This window comes from Cryptomeria japonica, chromosome 3 (assembly GCF_030272615.1).
Source record: "Cryptomeria japonica chromosome 3, Sugi_1.0, whole genome shotgun sequence".
NCBI classification, from domain to species: Eukaryota; Viridiplantae; Streptophyta; class Pinopsida; order Cupressales; family Cupressaceae; genus Cryptomeria; species Cryptomeria japonica.
Window position 1 is genome coordinate 967,331,424 of NC_081407.1, and position 22,054 is coordinate 967,353,477.

The following is a 22,054-nucleotide window of genomic DNA, read 5'->3' on the forward strand; positions in this document are numbered from 1 at the left end:
TCTTACTGCATATGAAATGAGAATTGGTAGCAATTCCTCTACTTCAAAAGAAACAGCTTTTAGAGTAGAAAAGAAAGAAAACCCTGATAGCGAATCTGAACTTTCAGATGCTATTGAAGCTCTACTTGTTAGAAAATTGAAAAAGAAATATAAGGGTAAATTACCCTTCAAATGTTTTAATTGTGGGAAAACTGGGCACTTTGCTGCTCAATGTCCTCTAAGTGATCTAAATAGCGAAGAAGAAAAACCAGAAAATTTCTACAAAAAGAAAATGTGGAATCCTAAAAAATAAAGTCAATACCTTTAAGAAAGAGAAGAGTCTCTTCACAAAAGAAGACTCTAAAGGAGAATCAGATGATTCACCTTGTGAAGGAGATGGGACACTATTTATGGCAGAAATAGAATCTTCTTCAACTAGCAAATCTGAAAATCAATCTGTTCTAGACCAAGGTGAAATTGATCTTGAGGGAGAGTTACTCTGTGCTCTCAAATAAATAAAAAGATTAAAAAAATTAGTAGTCTCACATGAAAGTTCAAATCAGATTTTACGAGTTGAATTAAATGACTCAAATTTAGCAAATGAAAATTTGAAATCTCTTCTTGAAGATAGAGATAAGAAAATCAAAGTCTTAGAACAACAAGTTTCTTCTCTGCAAAAACAAGTTGGTCAATATGAGAGCACTATGCATCGGAATGATATTCTTGATAAACAAAAACATCACAAAGATCTGACTAGTGTTGGTTTTTGTAAGGACAAAACAAAAAATCAGAATTTTAAGATAGCAAATAGAAATCCAACATATTCTCTTAACAGATCTTTTAGATTTGGTTTCTTCAATGGATATTGTTTTTATTGCAATAAATTTGGTCACAAGGTTAGTACTTGCAGATTTATAAAGCACATAACTCCTATGTTTGGACATAAACAAAATTATGGATTTTGAAATACGGTAAAATGTTTTAAATGCAACAATTTTGGGCATACTACTAGACGATGTAAATCAAAACAAAGTGATGAAAAACAATGGAAACCTAAGTTTGTGTCTTGTACCGAGCAATCAATGTTGGTACAAACTACACTTCTTTCCAATAGGAGAACCATGTGGGTGTTGGACAGTGGATGTTCTCACCATATGACAGGTGATAAGGATAAATTTCTTCATTTGGAAGATTATGATGGTGGACTTGTTAAATTTGGGGACAAATCAGGTATTCACATCAAAGGTAAAGGAACATTATTCTTAAATGATGAAACTCCCATTAATGATGTATATTATGTTGAGGGTTTAAAACACAACCTTCTCAGTGTCAGTCAAATATGTGATAGTGGGTATAATGTATCTTTTAGTTCTCAAGGTTGCACTATCACAAAAAGTTCTAGAAGGGTTGTTGCTACTGGATTGAGAACCTCTGGTAATATTTATAATCTACTTGATTCCACTGATTATGAAAATCATAAAAGTATGTGTCTTGTGAGTTAGATTGAAGAAAATTGGCTTTGGCATAAACGTCTGAGTCATGTGAATTTTGACAATCTTGTGAGAATTAGTAAGAATCAAAATGTCAGAGGTCTACCTATTCTAAGCAAACCAACAAATGCGATATGTAAAGAATGTCTTAAGGGCAAACAAACAAGGGTATCTTTTAAATCAAAAGAGCATTCTTCTACTAGGCCATTACAACTTGTACATACAGATTTATGCAGTCCTACAAGGACTCAATCAATCAATGGAGATAAATATTTTATGCTCTTTGTTGATGATTATACTAGAATGGTCTGGGTTACTTTTCTAAAACACAAATTTGAAGCATTTGATAGATTTAAAGTTTTTAGGAAAATGGTAGAACGTGAATCAGATTTGAAATTAAGATGTTTAAGATCTGACAAAGGTGGTGAGTTTACATCACAAGAATTTGTGGATTACTGCAAAAAACATGGAATCAAAAGGCAGTATGCAGCTGCACGAACACCTCAACAAAATGGAGTAGTTGAACGTAAGAATAGGATTGTGAAGGAGATGGCTCGTACAATGCTAAATGAAGCCAATTTGCCAGATAAACATTGGAAAGAGGTTGTTCATACATCAGTCTATATTTTGAATCATGTGCAAATCAGAGTAAAATCTACTTTTACTCCTTATGAACTCTAGTATGGTAAAGCAACTTCCATTAAATATTTCAAAATATTTGGTTGCAAATGTTATATTAAGAGGGATGAGGAAAATCTAGGAAGTTTTGATACTAAGACTAATGAGGGTATCTTTCTTGGATACTCTACTCAGAGCAAAGCTTATAGATGTTTCAATAATAGGTTGAAGAAAATTGTTGAAACAATAAATGTGAAATTTGATGAGTAGTTTCTGTTAAGTAACGATTTGTAGGATGTTGAAGAAGATGCTCCAATGAAGCTTGATCAAGTTCCTAAATCTACGGAAATAGAAAAGAAAAATGAAATGAGCAAATCAAGCTCTAATGAAGAGGATTCAAATACAAAAGATTCAAATGCAGAGGATTCAAATGCAGAAACAAGAATTCCTTAGTATACTCCTTCAAGGATTATTACAAAGAGACATCCTCAAAATTAGGTTATTGGTAACATGGATGTAGGGATCTTAACCAGAAGAAAAGCAAAAACTACTAAACAAGCTCAAATAGCTGAGCACTATTGTTTGGTAACTGATTTTGAACCTAAAAATGTTTCTGATGCTTTATTCGATCAATGCTGGTTAAATGTTATGAAAGATGAAATTAATCAAATAGAAAAGAATCAAACATGGGTGTTAGTGCCTAGGCCAGATGATAAAAATGTGATAGGAGGCAAATGGGTGTTTAGAAATAAGCTTGATGAATCTGGACAGGTTGTTAGAAATAAAGCACGTTTTGTTTGTAAGGGTTATGCACAATAGGAAGGGATAGACTTTGGTGAAACATTTGCACTTGTAGCTAGATTAGAATCAATCAGAATATTTCTTACATACTCTTGCTATAAAATTTTTAAAGTTTACCAGATGGATGTCAAAACTGCTTTTCTCAATGGCTATCTTGATGAAGAAGTTTATATGGAACAACTAGAAGATTTTGAATCTATAGATAAACCTGATTGTGTGTACAAATTAAAAAAGGCACTCTATGGCCTCAAACAAGCTCCAAGAGCTTGGTACTCCAGATTGGATACTCATCTTACAGGAAATGAATTTACTAAAGGAGGAGTGGACAACAATTTGTATGTTAAGGTCGCAGGTAATGACAATCTAGTTGTTGAAGTATATGTGGATGACATTATTTTTTGCTGCAATAATGATTCCTTGTCTAAAAGGTTTTTTAAAATCATGGAATCTGAATTTGAAATGTCCATGTTGGGTGAATTAACCTTCTTCCTTGGTCTTCAAGTAATGCAGCTTAAACAAGACATTTTTCTGTCACAAACTAAATATGCCAAAGAAATGCTTAAGAAGTTTAATATGACAGACTGCAAACCAGTTAGCACTCTAATGGAAATTGGTTGTAAATTATTTAAGTCTGATGACTCACCTGAGGTAAATCAATCAGAGTATAGATCAATGATAGGCAGTTTGTTATATTTGATTGCATCTAGACCAGATTTGATGTTTGCAGTATGTTTGGTTTCATGTTTTCAATCTGCATCAAAACAATCTCATTTGAATGTTGTGAAACGAATTTTCAAGTATATTCAAGGTACTTTAGACTATGGTTTATGGTATCCTCGCAATAATGATTTCACTCTTGTTGGTTTCACTGATTCTGATTGGGCTGGTTGTATAGATGATCGTAAGAGCACCAGTGGTGCTGCCTTCTTTCTAGGTGACTGTCTTATTGCCTGGCACAACAAAAAGCAAGACTGTGTTACTTTGTCCACTACAAAATCTGAATACATTGCTGCCACTGCATGTTGTACACAACTGATATGGATGTCCCACCAAATTGTTGATATGGGTATTTCTGTTGCTAAGCCTGTTTCAATTTTTTGTGACAATACAAGTGCTATTAGTCTTTCCAAAAACCTGTTATGCATTCTCGCACTAAACATGTTGCTATCAAATTATATTTTCTGCGAGACCAAGTGTTGGCTAATGAGTTTCAGCTTTTGTATGTGCCTTCTCAGGCACAAGTGGTTGATATTTTTACCAAAGCTTTATCCAAAGAAACATTTGAAAGGCTTTGGGAAAGGTTGGGAGTTCTCTCTCAATCTAGTATTCTCACTTCGTGCACAAATTGAGGGGGAGCTTTGCTCCTCTAGCAGCCATCTATTGCTTTGCCCTTTGTCCTTGAGACAAAAAGGGGGAGAAACAAACATCATTGACAGTTATTTGGATTTCTTTATACATGATACACAATGATATTTATGGTATAGTGAGTATACTGGTTATGAGATTCAGGTCAATGATGTCATTTTTTTTTGCCATCAAGGATAAAGGGGGAGTTTGTTGACTCTTGATTACCCTTGACGACCAAAAAAAAAGGGTGACATCTTGAAAGGCATGTTGATAAACCATTGACATATATTTTATTAATAATGCTATCATGTCTCATCTGCATATTGTTCAGTAAAATTTATGATGTGTACAACCACGTAATGACTGGCATCAACTTACCTGACATTCTTGCACGAGACTCTATTGTGGACTTCAAATGTTTTGAAATCCCATTTTATATTTTGGTTTCTTAAGTGGTAAAAGAAAAAGAATGAACAACAATGTTTTATTTTGTTGCACAAACCCTAGAAGGTGCCGCCATGGGTAATTTGAAGGCTATAACATTGATTTTTCTATTTCAGATTTTTACAGAGTAGTAAAAAATTGCAAAATGTTTTTCTCTTTTGTAAAAAGAGATGAGCAGGAATAAAGAGTTTGATGGGTTTTTTTTTACGGTCATGTAATTATTTTTTAAGATAACAAAAGTTTTACAAGGGTTTTATATGCTATAAACAAGAGATTCGTTGTTCATACGGATTTCAGTTTTCTGGAGCAGATTTATAACTATTTTTTAAATGTTATACAAAAATCATGTTTCTGTTTAGAAACCCTAACTAATACAGTTACCCTATTTTGGAAGGTATATTTGGAAGGTTGTTTTTCGAACAGTTTTGACTTAAAAAAGAAACAGTTCATTTCAGTTTTGGAACCGATTCTACATCTTTGGGCATTTATACATATCATGGCCGTGACATTCCAAAAATAAAATGTGTGAGTGTGAAGAAAAAAACAAGGCAGGGAAAACTGTGCGTTACTTGCTGTGATCAGTGAAAAAGATTGAAAGGGTTTTTCATTGCATATTGTGAAAACTTTGTTTTCAGAAGTTCAGTGTGAATTTAATTTTGGAAATCAAGGGCAGAAAGGATTATTTTATTTCATACAAATAACAAAGTATGTGATTTCTCTACACTTTATAGCAGTATATTTGTAAAAGGAAATTGTTTCACTTGTACTCTTATAATCTCAAAGTTGCACAAGTATATTTCTGCAATTATGATGTTGTTATTGCTCCTTGAAGACAGTGTACAAAGTTGGTGCTCATTGTTATAATAAAAAAGATCTTTACGAGTGGTTTTTCTACCCCAAGAGGGTTTTCCACTCATAAAATCTTTGTGTCATGTGTCAAAAGTTTTCCATTAGTTTCATGCTCTGATATGTTGGATTATTTCATTTGTTTTGCATTGTGCTAATTCATACAATTGTTGTTTTATATCTGCAAGTTTCATGTTACTGTGTCATTTATAAAATTAAATGTTATTTACTTCATTTCTGAAATTTCAACTTTGTTGATTTAAAGACATTCTTTTCAGTTCATTAGTTTGATAATATCAGTATGTATACTTAAGAGAAACTATTTTGTTATGTTTGGTTTACATTCAACAAGGTTCTCTGTCAAAACTTTTTGTATGAGTTAAGTTCTTAGACTCTAATTCACCCCCCTCTTAGAGTCAATTCACTTCCAACATTGAAAAATATCCATTTTAGCTTCCCCAATTACAATCATAAATGTCGACAACTTGACATGACACAGGGATTAAAGAGGTCTAGACACAAATTTTCTGGCATTTTTTTTTCTACTTCCTCGTGGTCTAAATTATTGGCGTTCTTGGAATCAAACATGTGACTTTTAGGACCTCTTTTCAGTCCCGAACATATTTTGCTGTGATCCCAGTTGTTTGCAAAATTGTAACATTGCTATTAAAAAATCAATGAAACAAAACAGTAAACCAACAAATGCACATTTGTAAAACCAAATATTTTGATTGATTATTCTGTACTTGCAGGGATCGAGAATACTATTTGAGAGATGTAAGATATTCTCAGCTATCCGGTAGAAAATAGCAGGGATGAGGTCTTTGTAAAGGCTAGCTTGAAAATATAGTTTTAAATGCTCTGATGAATCATCTCCATAGAATGTGGTGTGTAAGGGATTAAATGCTTCAATGCTCATCAGCCATATCGATTACATTTTCTTGTCCCACATCATTATCTTATCAGAATCAAACATTAAAATGGAACAAATTTGCTCACTTGCTTCCAGTTATTAAAAAGGAAACTAAATTTTTTAGTGCAGAAACAACAAATGCAATTACAGATGCACTATATTTTCATATTTTATCTTTGCCACATTAAAGCGATCTATAAACATTCATGCTGAAATACTAGTGCAGCAACAATTAAATCAAATTTGTCGAAAAAGCTTTGCGGATTATCTTATCGATGGATTTTGTTATCTAGTAATCAAAAGCTTCGAGAGTTCTAAGAATTTTCTTTGATTTATCATGTATTGGATTTTTCACCTGAAGAGCTCATAATGAACAGAGCTATATATTTTAAAACCTTAATATTTACAAATTTCTTTATTTCGTAGCCTTATTATAAGCAATTTTCAAAGAATCTTACATGTAAAACCCAAGTAAAATATTAGGCAACATTATCTTATATGTAAACCCGAATTTTAAATCCAGTTCAATTTTAAGACAAATGTTATGGGTTTGTATGTTTGCAAACAATTTTCATACTTTCGTACACATTTTATTAACAATATTTATGGAACATGTAGTGGTTAAGGTCCTATAGTTATCTTTTCATAGAATTTTTAAAATAGTTGTGGGTGGAAATTTTTTTTTTTTTTTTTGTTTCTTATTGTAGGGGAAGAGAATCAATATTTGTTATAGTTAATTTTGCATATTCTAATTTTCTAAACCATACATCAAATTTCGAAGATTCTTTTTGGTTGTCTTAGTATGTGACTTAATTGCTTATAGCTATTGTTCTGGCTTTTGGATAGTAAAAAAAAAATACTATGAATTTAGTTATGCACGTAAGGATAAAAAAATAGTCATTTTAAAGTGTTGCCTAACACGTATTCCTTACTATGCCAATACCCATTCGCTTGTGAAGAGAATTGCAAACGATTATAACAGTAGACAAATGTAGAAAGAAAACACACATAGAGAAGAATGACACGATATTTATTATGGTTCGACAAATTGCCTACATACATATTCAAGAGCAAGGGAATCTTGTATTAATCTCAAAATAAAACATACAAGGAGCAGCCAAAGCTGAAAAATATACACAAAAAGAAAAGCCTTCTAACAGAAGGTCAATAGCCATCATTGGAGGGAAAATGGTTGGGCTTCACTCTATCAACAATCTCCCACTTGAAGTCCAACCGAACGCTGCTTAGAAATAATTCCCCCGCTCAGATCTTACTGTCACATCTTAACCATGCCAAGAGAAGCCCTATAGAAGTCGAACTTCTCTTTGGAAACAACTTTGGTCAAGACATTAGCCGAATTGACCTTTGTGTCAATTTTTGCAACCTATAACTTGCCCTCTTCAACCACATGATGAATGTAATGAACATGTATGTCAATATGCTTCGAGCGACGCTGAGATGAATGATTGTTTGCCATAAAAATAGTGTTGCGAATGTCACAAAACAAACCCAACCACTTTGTTGACACCTCAAATCATTAAACAATTGTTGTAACCAAATCATTTTCCTGACACCTTCAGAGAGATCCATGCATTCAACCTTTGTGGAAGAAAGAGCAACTGCATGTTGCAACCTGGAAACCCAACTAATAGCAACTCCAACAAATATGAAAGCATAACCAATAGTTGATTTGTGTTTGTCTAAATCTTCGGCGAAATCAGAATCAATAAAACCTTGTAATTGTACATTATTCCTACCAAAACACAAAACATAATCTGAAGTACCTTTAAGATACCTTAATATCCACTTGACTGCCTCCCAATGAGGTTTACCGAGATTTCTCATGAATCTACTTACAACTCCCATTGCATGAGCAATATCCGGACGAGTGGAGACTAGGCACACATGAGACTACCAACTATTGAACGATAGGGGATGCATTTCATGAAATCCTGTTCTTCTTGTGTCTTGGTACACATAGCAGAGGATAAACGAAAATGATCAGCTAAATGAGTGTCAATCGCCTTGGCATCCTTCATTCCAAACCTATCCAAAATCTTGAGAATATATTTCTCTTGAGACAATTTAATTTCTTTTTTTTCGCCTGTCTCGAATTATATCCATGCCAAGTGTTCTTTTTGTTGCCCCTAAATCTTTCATTGCAAAACATTGAGATAGAAGTAGATTCAAATCACAAACTACTTCCATGCTAGAACTAGTCACTAACATGTCATCAACATAAAGCAAGAGTAGAACAAATTCACCATTAACGAGCTTCTTGAAGTAAATGCAAGGGTTAGCCTCACAACGAACGAACTTATGCTGGGCCATGAACTAATCAAACTTGAGGTATCATTGTCATGGGGCTTGTTTGAGCCCATACAAACTCTGTTTCAATCTACAATATAATTTTTCCTGCCCCTGTTTAACAAAGCGTTTAGGCTACTCCATATACAATTCCTCTTCCACATCCCCATGAAGAAACGCAGTTTTTACATCAATCTATTCAAACTCAAGATCCCACATAGCCACCAAACCCAAAACTGCTCGGATTGTAGTCATTCTCACAAATGGCAAAAAAAAATTGCATCAAAATCAATTCCTTTCTATTGAGCATACCCCTTGACAACCAGTTTGGCATGATATTGTTTCCTGCCTCCATCTTCTTCTTTTAATTTGTAAACCCAACGATTCTTCAAAGGCCTTCAATCGGGAGGGAGCTTCAATAGATCCCAGGTGTGATTTGCCTTCAACGAATCCATTTCTTCTTGCAACGCTTGCATCCATTTATTAGAATTAGAGTCTTGGCAAACATTCCTAAAATTCAAAAAACAAAAGCTCATAATCTAAAATTTTGTTGGAGGACGACGCTTTCTCGTAGATTTCCTTAACTAAATAATGGGATCCTTGGTTTGATTATGAATATTTGTCCTCGCATTGATATTAGTATTGTCAATGTTATGTGTCCTCTACATATTAACATTGATATGTTCTACAACATGAGTAGAACCACCCTGTTGAAGATCAGGAACTATCCTCAGCAGAGACAGATTACTATAGATGTCCTGTGTATTGTGTGTGGGCAAGTCCGATAGAGGAATTCGCACGAACTCGCACAGAGCGTGGAATGTGCCCTTCGTGTGCAGAGGTGGGAGTCACTCATGCGTGCACAGAGCTTGAAGTTTGCCTTGCGTGCGAAGAGCAGGGCACGGTGGGTAGGGGGCCAGCATCATGGGTGTCGTGGTCATTTGCATCCAAACATCCACGCGGTCTCAAACACCCACGTGTTTCCAAACTCCCACACATTTTCAGACTCCCATGCGTAGCAAGGATTGTCAAAGGCCCAATCATGAACCAAAGGTTGTGGTCTATAAGCAATCCCTTGTGCTGAAGTAGGTGTGCCATCAAATTCGCCACTGCCCATACTACCTGATATAGAGGACGGTGTGAGAACAGGAGCAGGAGATAAAACAGGGGTAGGTGAAGGCATGGAATGAAGCATTCCACTTGGGCTGCCTTGCTGCAAATTATCTCCATTTTTTCGGGTGTAAGTATCTGCAAATGCTAACATAGGAACATAATCCTTGGTATCTACCAAATGTGTCATAGGAACATAATCCTTGGTATCTACCAAATGTGTCATAGGAACATAATCCTTGGTATCTACCAAGTGTGTCTCCAGGGAAGGAAACATCCTCTCATGAAAGACAATATCTCTACTTTGAATGATTTTTTTATCAACTAGACTCCACAACTGAACCCAAACTGATCTTTGCCATACCCAACAAATATACACTTCAGCGATTTGGGATCCAATTTAGTCCTCTTTTTCTTAGGAACATGGGCAAAGGTTTGACATCCAAAAAATCGAAGATGTGAGTATGAAACTCTTTTTCCCAGCCATTCTTCCTCCAGAATACTGAAATCTAAGCGAGATGAACGACTTAATTAACTAAATACACCACTGTATTGCATGCCTCAGCCCAAAATTCTTTACCTAAACTAGCATTAGAAAGAATACATCAAGCTTTCTCAATAATTGTCCTATTGAGCCTTTCAGCTGCCCCATTCTCTTGAGGAGTAAAGGGAACGATTTTAACCCTTCGAATACCATTACCTACACAAAAACTATTAAACTCCAAGGAACAAAACTCTCCTCTATTATTTGTTTTTAAACATTTGATTTTGTGCCCACTCTAATTTTCAAAAAGAGCTTTAAATAATTTGAATTTAGAAAACACTTCTAATTTTCTAGAAAGCATATAAATCCAAACTTTCCTTGTACAATCATCAAGGAAGGTAACAAATTAGTTTGCACCTCCCAAAGAAATTACCTCGGTAGGTATGAAGACGTCTGAATGTACTAGTTCCAAAGGTGTTGTCCTCTTGTCACGTCCACCCATCAAGAAGCTGACCCGCTTTTGTTTGCCATAAAGGCAATGTTCACAAAAATCTAAATCCACAACTTTGAGACCCGGAAGCCGATTCCTTGAGACCCGGAAGCCGATTCCTTGTGAGCATAACATTGAGCCCTTTCTTGCTCATGTGTCCAAGCCTTTGATACCAAAGGCCTGCTTCGCTGTCTTCAACCACCATTGCAACTCCCACTTCACCACGACTCTCAAATACATAGAGGCTACCCAATTTGTTACCCTTGGCAATCAACATGGTTCCCTTGGTTACCTTCCAAGTATCTCGAATAAAATTAACATGACATCCTTGTGCAAAAAGTTGACCAACAAATATTAAATTTCTATTCAACTTTGGGACATGTCTAACATCTTTTAACAACCATGTTTTCCCACCTTCCATCTGTAACAAAACATCACCAAGTTGCTAATAATTTCACAAGCTTTATTGTCACCTATAAAAACTCTTCCAAACTGACCTTCTTGGTAGTTTATAAATGCCTTCGTGCATGAAGTAGCATGGTAGGATGCACCAAAATCAAGCACCCATGAATCAAAAGTGGTGCCAGTGGTTGAAAGGATTAGAACACTATCATCTTTGTCATAAGCGGTATTGGCTTTGCTTTACCGCACCTTCTCTTGTGCCTTCTTGTAAGACCAACAATTTTTCTATGTGACCAGCCTTACCACAAAACCAACATTCTCCATTTTTGCCCCTAGACTTTGATCTCTTAGCAGATTAGGATCTCCTTCTATTATTATTTTTGCCTCTATCATGACTTCTTCCCCTATTGACATTGCTCACTGCAGTTAAGGCGTCACCGAATGAGGGTTCTTGATTCTTTCTTCTCACATCTCCGTTGAGAAGAGTAGTTGCAACATCACCAAAAACCAATTTATTCTTGTCGGACATTGAAGTGCTAATTGCGATCACAACCCCATCCCGGTTGCTTGGTAAAGAACATAACAATATGACAGCTTTGTTCTCATCATCTTGAGTCATACCCACTGAAATTGCTTGATTGATAAGGGTATTAAATTCGTTGAGGTAATTTGCCATGATCCCTCCTTCCTTCATCTTTAGGCTATATAACTTTTTCATGATAAAGACTTTGTTTGCAGTTGATGCCATTTCATACATGGCTGCAAGTTTATCCCATAACGCCTTTGTTGTCTTTTCAGCAGAGACATTGAAAAGAATGTTACTGGACACCGAAAGGAATATTGTCGCCCTTGCTCTCTTTTCCATCTTTTCCCAATTTTCATCTGTCATCGAATTTGATTTCTTGGCTTTCCCTCCTTCCAGCGCAAGGGAAAGATATTGTTTAATTAATAGCGACTTCATCTGCACTTTCCACGGGCCGAAATTTTGCCCTGCAAATTTCTCTATCTTTGTTTCCTCCATTGTTCCAAAAATTCTTTAACAAATTCCAATTAGCTTCACCCGAGCTCTAATACCAACTGAAGATAATTGCGAAAGATTAAAACAACAAACAAATCTAGAAAGAAAACACACACACAGAAGAATGACACAATATTTATAATGGTTCGGCAAATTGCCTACATCCACATTGAAAAGCAGGGGAATCTTGTATTAATCTCTGTATAAAACATACAAGGATCAGCCGAAGCTGAAAATATATATACAAAAAGAAAAGCCTTCTAACAACAGGTCAACAACCACTCTTGGAGTGAAAACGGTTGGGCTTCACTCTATCAATGACCTGGACAACCAAATTTTTTTAAAAAAAATATCGCATTGCTAGCTTTAAAAAATCCCTAATGAAACCTTATAAACACGTAGGACCACTCACTTAATAAATAATATTATTAAGTGGGGAGGACATTAAATTTATTTGTTCATAGTTTGGGTTTGGCATTGATCACATGGGTAATTGCATTGGCATCAATGAAAAGGAATGTTTTCCTCCTTTAATTTCCCTTTGGCATCTCCTTATGCAATTCTCTCCAAGTTTCAAGTAACATTGAGCTATCATTTCTCGGACCACTCACTTAATAAATAATATTATTAAGTGGGGAGGACATTAAATTTATTTGTTCATAGTTTGGATTTGGCATTGATCACATGGGTAATTGCATTGGCATCAATGAAAAGGAATGTTTTCCTCTTTTAATTGCCCTTTGGCTTCTCCTTATGCAATTCTCTCCAAGTTTCAAGTAACATTGAGCTATCATTTCTCCTTGCAATTTGTTGACAATGATAATAGTTAAACTGGTTTGCTCTATTTATATTATCTTATTTCCATTATTTCCTATATTATGTTGAGGGTTTCACTACGATTATGTCTTTCACTTTATACATTGAAATAATTACAAAAATTGTGAAATAATAATTAGAAAATTTTGTCCGACTTTTTTTACTGTTTTCATGATTCCACATTATGCATGCTCTCCAAGTTTCAGGTAACATCAAGCTATCATTTCTCCTAACATTTTGCAGAAAATGATATTCATTAATTTGGTTTCCTCCATTTATATTGTTAATTTTGTATCACTTTATATATGTCATCTAAGGTTTTATTATCAAGAACTCTTTGACTTTATATGGTGAAATAATTACAACTGTAAAATAATTAAAAATTATTTTTTGTGTTATTGTAAAACTCATGTTTACATTCATGAATTTTTCTAGGCACATAAATATATTGTATAGGGTTTCATTACCATGAACTCTTTGACTTTATATGATGAAATAATTATGTTTGTGAAATAATTAGAATTAATAATGGATGGTTTTATTCTGAAACTCCCATTTTTATTTATGAAATTTTTTGGGTCCTACATATTCCAATATGCTATCTAGGGTTTCATTGCCATGTACTTTATGGCTTTATAGAGTGAAATAATTAGAGACCACTCAACCAACTGAACGTGGGAGGAAACTATTACAGCGAATGTTCCACATCAAAACCATGCTATTGATCAGGTTTAGCCCGTCCTCACAAAATTTGTACTAGATATGATGTCACAACTTAGTGGGAAGATTAAGCACATCACATCGTTTCTTCTATTATTTCATCGTCGTCTATTTCTTCAATTCTAATTTTCATCACAGCCTGAAATGCATCAGATTTTACTGTACTAGCAGGAATTTCTGTTAAGGCATCTGATTTTAGCTCAGTAACTAGCCTTCCATTCCTCTCGACATGATAGGATAACTTTGACTGCCCAGACACAGCATCTATGTTAACAGCACTGTTTTCATCAATTTCTCCACTGATTAGCATTCGAGACAGTCGGGTCACAACATTCTTTTCCAGCCAGCGTCTTAAGGGTCTAGCACCATAAACCTACAAAAAACCAAAATAGAAATTCAGTCGACAAAAAGCTAAATCGCAAGAGAAGTCATTATTGCAGTACCCATTGTGGGCAATGTTTACTCAGCATTTATTAATTAATTGAAAATCAAAATATAACAATTTTTAAAAATTTTAAATTAATTAATAAATATAATCAAAAGTGCACGGTGGATGCTGCATATACAATTTATATTGTATGTTTAATAAAACCTGAAATTTGACAACGGAGTAGCTACTTTCTTTTGTGTTGCACTAAAAATGTAACCAGTTCAACTAGTTAGGATAACCGATCACTGCTCCTATAACAACAATAAATCGTTAAAATATAATAGAGCCACATTCAGAGTTAACTCCTAGAAAGTGCCAACAATCCATATTTGATACCAATTCTCTAGATAATGGTTGGTGTTTTCCACCACCTGAAATTTTGGAAAGTAATCAGTTTGCTTTTCCTCATAATTAAGAAGCAATGATGTAAACTTCAAGGGTTTCCTGGCCTCATTGAAACGATATTTTTAATATTTTTAGAATATTTTGTTTCAGCTGGTTTTTGGTTGTCATGACATTCCATTACCGATCATTCAATTTTTGTGCAAGCAAGTTAATATGTTTGAATCGGGATCTTTATAGTGTGATATGCTCAAATTTAGTTTGTTAAACACTAGCATAATTCTCATATTGATCCTCCACTTTTTGTGGAAGTTCAGTTGAAGCTAGCTTAGATTAAGGTATTTAAATAACCATACTTTTGGACCAGGATCTTTCTAGTATAAGGCTCAATTTCCAGTCTGTCGTTAAATTGTTTTTTACCAATTGAACAATAGATTGGAGAAGCATCGAAGCATGGAAAAGAAATGTATACAAAATAACTTTGAAAATAGACTTACAGGATCATAGGCTTCCACAAGGACAAGGTCTAAAGCTGCATCAGTAATTGCCAAACTCACTCCCCTCTCTGTAAGCCGAACAACAACATCTGTCAGCAGCAATCTAGCAACTTTCCTCAGCTCCTCATTTTTAAGAGGATCAAATACAACTATCTCATCAAGTCTATTTAATAGCTCTGGCCTGAAATGCTCTCTCACCTGCAATAAAGGTAAAAGAAAATTTAGCATCACAGCTTTTCACTTAGCATCACAATTTCCATGACAACTAGATCGGGATGGAGTAAAAAAAAATTGAAATGATAAAAAGCAATTTCTTAATTGCACTTACTTCTTGCATTACTCTCTCTTGCGCAACTTGTATGGACGTGACTCCAGAGAGTCCTGCAAGCAAGTGCTCTGCTCCGAGGTTGGATGTCATGATAATGACTGTGTTGGAGAAGTTAACCGTCCGACCATGTCCATCCGTCAATCTACCATCATCAAGCATCTGAAGCAAGGTGTTGAATACAGATACATGTGCCTTCTCAACTTCATCAAAGAGAACAACACTATATGGCCGTCTTCTAACTGCATTAGTCAGTTGTCCACCTTCTTCATAACCAATATATCTGTCATAATTGATTGAAATTCAGCTGAAATATTGGCTACTTTTATTCAGTATATAAATAAGGAAAAACATTTGGAATAAGACCAATTTAAAAGAAACCTGTTGCACTATAAATACCCAGGTGGAGCACCGATGAGCCTAGAAACTGAATGCCGCTCCATGTATTCAGACATATCAATCCGGACTAGCAGGTTTTCATCATCAAACAGTTGTTCTGCAAGAGCCTTTGCAAGCTCTGTTTTACCAACTCCAGTGGGTCCCAAGAATAGAAAGGATCCAGTAGGTCGATGTTGTCTACCTAGTCCTGCCCTTGATCTAAGCACAGCATCTGCAACTGCCTTAACTGCTTCGTCTTGCCCAACAACTCTTTTATGCAACCTTTCAGCCAAACCTAACAGCCTCTCCTTCTCATTTTGGCCAAGCCTGGTAACAGGAATACCAGTCCAACGACTCACCACCTGCATGAGTTAGTAAGTTATATTAATATATCCCTGAAATTGTGCAAATGATTGTATCGTCACTACAACTTCACTCTGTTCTCTTCATAACATGCAAATTATAAAGTAAAACAGCTACAATTCCACCCTGAATTGAACTCAGCCTATAGCTACAAGTATTAAAAGTATCAATAGAATAATTCAAACTCTCAAATTACACAAACCTCTGCAATTTGATCAGGTCCTACAACCTCTGTTAACATTAAATTTCCTCCAATATTAGTTTCATGTTGAGCAATTGCTCCACCTATCTTTTGAAGATCCCCATATTTTACATCGGCGACTCTTGCTAGATCCATCCTACGCTCTGCCTCCTGCAGAGTATACAACAATTCTTCACGCTCTTGCTTCAATCGACGGATTTCATCCACTCTCTCTTTTTCTTTCCGGAATTTCATTTTAAGAGGGAGCATCTTATCTCTCAAATCACCAACCTCTTTGTGAGCCTGTACGATTGGAAAAATATGAGCAGTAAGATACCTTCAATCCAACAGGAAACCCCATTGCATAACACGCTAATTTTCCTTCGTGGTTGTATATATTACTCTAAAGCAAGATAGAAAAAAGAACTGTTTAAAAGAAAGGTAGATCTCAAGACTAACCTCCGACAGCCGAGCCTTGCTTGCTTCGTCTTTCTCCTTTTCAAGAGCATGCAGCTCAACTTCTAGTTGAATTTTATTCCTTTCAAGTGCATCAATTTCTTCAGGGTGACTATCTAATTGTACTTTCACATTTGCACATGCCTCATCAATTAGATCAATTGCTTTGTCCGGAAGATGCCGATCTGTTCAGAGTCCAACCAAGCAAACGATAATCAATGACTTTTACAAAGCCCACAAAATGCTTGCGTTCTGCTCAATGAAAAATTAATGTCTCGAGCTTCGTCAAACAACTAACGATTTAAAATCAACATATTAATTTTCTACAATCATCTGAGTAAAATTTAAAGCATCATCCATTTATGATCAAATCTGACATATTAAGAGCACCCCCGCAATGCCATCTTTTCAAAAACCACTTCAATCATATGAATAACCACTTGAAGAACTTACCAGTTATATAACGACTGGATAATTGGGCAGCAACCACTATTGCTCTGTCCATGATCCTCACACCATGGTGTCCTTCGTACTTTTCTCTCAAACCACGTAAAATGTTGATGGTATCAGCCACACTGGGTTCAGCCAAGTACACCTGCTAAAGACAATGAGTAAGCTATTCACAAGGTGACCTGTGATCCTACAATGATACAGACCAGAAAAGAAAAAGTGTAAATTGACTGAATCAAAGCCAACCTGCTGGAATCGACGCTCGAATGCAGCATCTTTCTCCACATATTTTCTGAAGTCATCTAATGTAGTTGCTCCCACACACTTCAGTTGTCCACGAGCAAGCATTGGTTTAAATAAATTAGCAGCATCCATTGAACCCTCACAGCACCCTGAAAACAAATCCCTTTGTCAATTTGAAAAGAACCAATCATAATGACAACTATTTACATTTAATCATAAAGAGAAAGAAAACAACAAATAAAAAAATCACTCACCAGCACCAACAACCAAATGTAATTCATCAATAAATAGGATGACTCTTCCTTGTGATTTTTCTACCTCCTCCAATACAGATTTAAGTCGCTCTTCAAAATCACCCCTGTACGTCGTTCCAGCCACTAGGGCTCCCATATCCAATGCTATCAATCTAGCTTCAAGCAAATTGCTGCAACATCCCAAAGAAACTTTATGAATCTCAAAAAGGAAATTCATTAAGTTCCAAACCAACTGCCAAAACTGCAACTTAATGCCAGCCCCTAAACCAATCCTAGTTAAATAGTCCAAATACATCTAATTTTGATTATATGATAGCTGACAAATTCAAAACTAATTTACAAGGATAATGTCAGATAATACCTTTGTAAAAGGATTTTTTTTTCGAGGATCTCCTTAATAAAATAGGAATGGAACAACGTTTGAACGATGTTATGGTTGATTAAGTCATAAACCTCATGAATGAAGAAGAAGAAATGCTAGTGTTGTTTGGAGGATAACCAAGGATTAATAAACAAAAGATTTCCCAGTTAATGTCTTTAGAAGTTCAACAAGATCTAGAGGTAAAAATGGGAAGTGAAACGAACGAGGAACAGCCCATTGACGTGGCTTCGATTAAATATTTAATGAAGAAAATTGCCCGAAAGACAGGAAGGTGTCAGCAATAGCTGGACAAGATGTTGAGCTTCTGAGAAGAGAAAAGAATACGAGAGATGTCAATGGCAAAGGAGAAAGAAGAGAACATTATCGAAGTCATTTCTGTTAGGCAAGATCGTTCAGTATTATGCTTTCTAAGCATGTTCAAAGAGATTTCAAAAAGGAGAACATATGAAATTTTATTGAATCAAATAAGAGAAATGAAGAGAATGTACGTTGGGGGTCACCACAAATCTGGACATTTCCGATGAAAGGTACAAAACTTTTTAAGCCATTAGAGAATGGTGTAGAGCATTACTGATGAGACCGTGCAGAATGGGGCAAACCGGAAGCTATTGAAACGAGGGGACACGTGGCAATCTCTCAACCTAAAATGCAAAAATAAAAATCCTTCTGACCGCCTAAAAATTGATCGGTCATAGACTCAATCTATTTAGTTAAGAGTCAAAGTTTGAGGGGTCTTCATTACATCAAAATTGTTTGTGACATAATTCTAATATTATTATCGTATCTCTCAAAATAGAAAAAAATCTTTTGTAACAGTTGACTGTGGAGCTCCTACATTCCCTTCAGCTGTTATCTATTTTTGACTGTGTTTGTGCAGAGAGGTTTATTTTTCTTGGTGTAGACGCTACAGATTTTAGGGATATTAATATCTATGAATTCTCTTTTGGCTTATCAGCTGCTTCAATGCAAATTTCTTTTATGTATTCAGAATTTAATTACCATAAATTCTTTTTCTATATATTATGTTGATTAGCATGTTTGGCAATTTGTTGATGTTTTTCTAGCAGTTGTGTGCTATGAGATGCTTAAATGGGTGCTGAACAGAGTTCTAAAGAATTGTTTGCAAAGAACAGAGAATTAATCTGTATCAATCCCAATCTATCTCTTATGATGTAGGAATCTTGCACGCAACAAGACTTGAAACGACGAGACACATGGCAATCTCAAATTAAAACGCAAAAGCAAAAATCCTGCTGACCAAATATTTAGAGCATGTCCACCTCGAAATTGATTTTCTTTTAGGGTTTTTATACAAGTGCACCAGTCATAGACTCAATCTATTTAACTAAGAGTCAAAGTCTGAGGGGTCTTCATTCCATCAAAATTGTTTGGGACACAATTCTAATATAACTGTTGTATCTCTCAAAATAGAATAAGTCATTTGTAATGTTTGACTGTGGGGCTCCTACATTCCATTTCGCTATTATCTATTTTTAGCCATGCTTGTGCAGGGAGGTTTATTTTTCTTGGTTATATAGATGCTACAGATTTTGGGGATATTAATATCTATGAATTCTTTTTTGGCTTGGCAGCTGCTTCAATGCAGTTTTCTTTATGTATTCAGAATTTAATTATCATAGATTCTTTTTCTATATACTAAGTTGATTAGCATGTTTGGCAGATTGTTGATGTTTTTTTTAGCAGTTGTGAGTAATGAGATGCTTACATGGGTGCTGAGCAGAATTCTGAAGAATTATTTGCAAAGAACAGAGGATTAATCTGTATCAATTCCAATTCAGTTTTTATGATGTTGGAGTCTTATATGCAACAAGACTTGATTTCTGGTGGGCTCATTAAGAACCATTCAACTTCACCAACAGACCAAAGATTCCATTGAGAAATTGACATATTTTCAATGCTTAAAATACTTTAAATTGGCTCATAGTTTCTCTATAGAAAATAAAGTAATTTAGTGGAATTTGGAAATGAGAAAAAGACAGAGGATGGAGAGGCAGAAGGAAAATATGAGGAATTTTTCTGGGGATTAGAGCATTTTGAAAACAATCTTCTATGAGGAATTTTAATGGTTTTATAAATGGAAGGTAGTTCCGGTGTTTTGGATAGTTATGCGTGTTTTTTTGGTTTTTTCCTTGTTTGTCACTATGAGAGCTATTAATATCTGCAGATCAGGGTAACGCATGGACGGCTTATAACAGACATAAAATTCAGACAATTCAGCAAGAAAACCCTTCTATAAGTACTACTTCAATATATAACATGGGCATATTTTTGTATGTTTTGGGCTGTCAATAGCTATTCTAAAAGAGATACCCTGTGCAGAACAGGGTAATGCATGGAATGCATCAAAAGAAAGATCCGAATGTGAACAATAACATAACAGACATGAAGTTCAGACAATTCTGCGAAACCCTTCTGTAAGTACTACTGTAAGCTCACTACCACCTAATCTTACAGGGATTCCCAGGCACATAAATAAGAAAATATTTTACATTCATCATATTCGAAAAGACGACACCTATCAAAAAAGAAAAGACTAACTTAAATACAAATGCCCCTCTCTTTTCAAACCTGTTTTTGTTCTAGAATGGCTAAAAATAAGTACATGTTCAACAGAAAACAATTTACCTTGGCACATCTCCTCTAACAATTCTTTGAGCGAGTCCCTCCACCACAGCAGTCTTTCCAACACCAGGCTCTCCAATTAGCACGGGATTGCTCTTCGTCCTCCGACACAGAATTGTGATGATTCTCTTGATTTCTTCATCTCTGCCAATAACTGGGTCAAGCTTCCCAGCTTCTTCCACAAGGTCGCGACCATATAACTTCAGGGCCCGGAAATCGGTATCACCAGAGACAGTCTCCACCTTCTTACCCTGTTCCCATAGCTTCTCAACTTCAGATTTAATCGTCAAAGCGCTCACGCCTGCTTCTTCAAAGCTTTCCACAATTTGTGAATCCTGCAACAATCCAAGTATAAGATGATCTATGCCCAAAAGGGTGTCTCCTTTCTTCTTTTGTACCGATTGAGTGCGCTTTATGCATTTAATTAAAGCAGTGCTGGTAGTAATGTCGTCTGCAGCAGGGTTTTGGGACGGCATATTTTCCAGGTACTGGCGCAGGACCCTCTTAACGGATTCCACTGATTGATCTCCAGTTCCAGTAGACGAAATCGCCTGTTGCAGTAGTCCAGAAGCATCCTCTGCAAGAGCAATGGCCAAGTGAAAGGGAGTTAATTGTCCATGACCAGATTCTTGAGCATGCTTTAAACCTGATGCTAGAGCTTCGTTAGTTTTATTTGTATGCTCTTCCGGATTCATTTTCGATGACGCCGCCATTCAGCAAACTCCTCTCTTATTTGTAAAGAGAAATTTGTAGCCTGGAAACGACTGTCCCTCTAATTATCGAGGGAATAAAACGAGAAAGCACACTTTCCTCCCACTTCCACACGAGATTGATGCCGAAGAACACTTTCCTCACATTTTGCACAACTTATGATGCTTCTTCGAAATAGCTGCACATCTTTCGATTTTAAAATTAATAAAACTATCAACTTATATTTTAAAATTCATAAAACTATCAACTTATATTTTAAAATTCATAAAACTATCAACTTATATTTTCTTCAACAATTCATACAATCTGCTAAACAGATCGAAAGCGAAAAGGAGAGTAAATATTCCTTCCTCAATTAACTTTTCGTGCTACCTACGAAAAGGAGGGTGAATAAGATAACGTGTTGCTTAAGCAAATTGATGGAGGCTTGCAGAAAGAAAGATAGTTAAATAGGAAACGAAAGAAACTGGAAGAATGTTTGAGATGAGGAGGCTTAAATTAGACGGTCTAAGTCTTTTTCTTTCTTTCTTCTGTTTTTTTTTTCGTTGTTGTTGGTGATGGGTATCTATTTAAAGTTGTATTTTCAAAGTAAAAATATACTATAAATTAGATAT

General features: G+C 35.4%; 1 protein-coding gene across 2 annotated transcripts; it reads right to left on the reverse strand.

Annotated features, from left to right (window-relative positions):
- Window positions 1-13,591: 13,591 nt before the first annotated feature.
- Window positions 13,592-21,745, reverse strand: LOC131035588 (chaperone protein ClpB1). Of its 2 annotated transcripts, XM_057967318.2 has the most exons (10): window positions 20,733-21,745; window positions 17,705-17,874; window positions 17,454-17,599; window positions 17,211-17,352; window positions 16,761-16,942; window positions 16,323-16,604; window positions 15,779-16,119; window positions 15,383-15,662; window positions 15,055-15,252; window positions 13,592-14,158 (listed from the first exon to the last, which is right to left on the reverse strand). In XM_057967318.2, exons 1-10 carry the CDS (start codon window positions 21,440-21,442, stop codon window positions 13,862-13,864), a joined length of 2,748 nt encoding a protein of 915 aa, XP_057823301.2. In that variant the 5' UTR covers window positions 21,443-21,745; the 3' UTR covers window positions 13,592-13,861. The 2 variants fall into 2 exon arrangements, with proteins under 2 accessions (XP_057823301.2, XP_057823302.2); XM_057967319.2 differs by lacking the exons at window positions 13,592-14,158; window positions 15,055-15,252 and having other exon boundaries at window positions 15,529-15,662; window positions 15,761-16,119.
- Window positions 21,746-22,054: the final 309 nt, after the last annotated feature.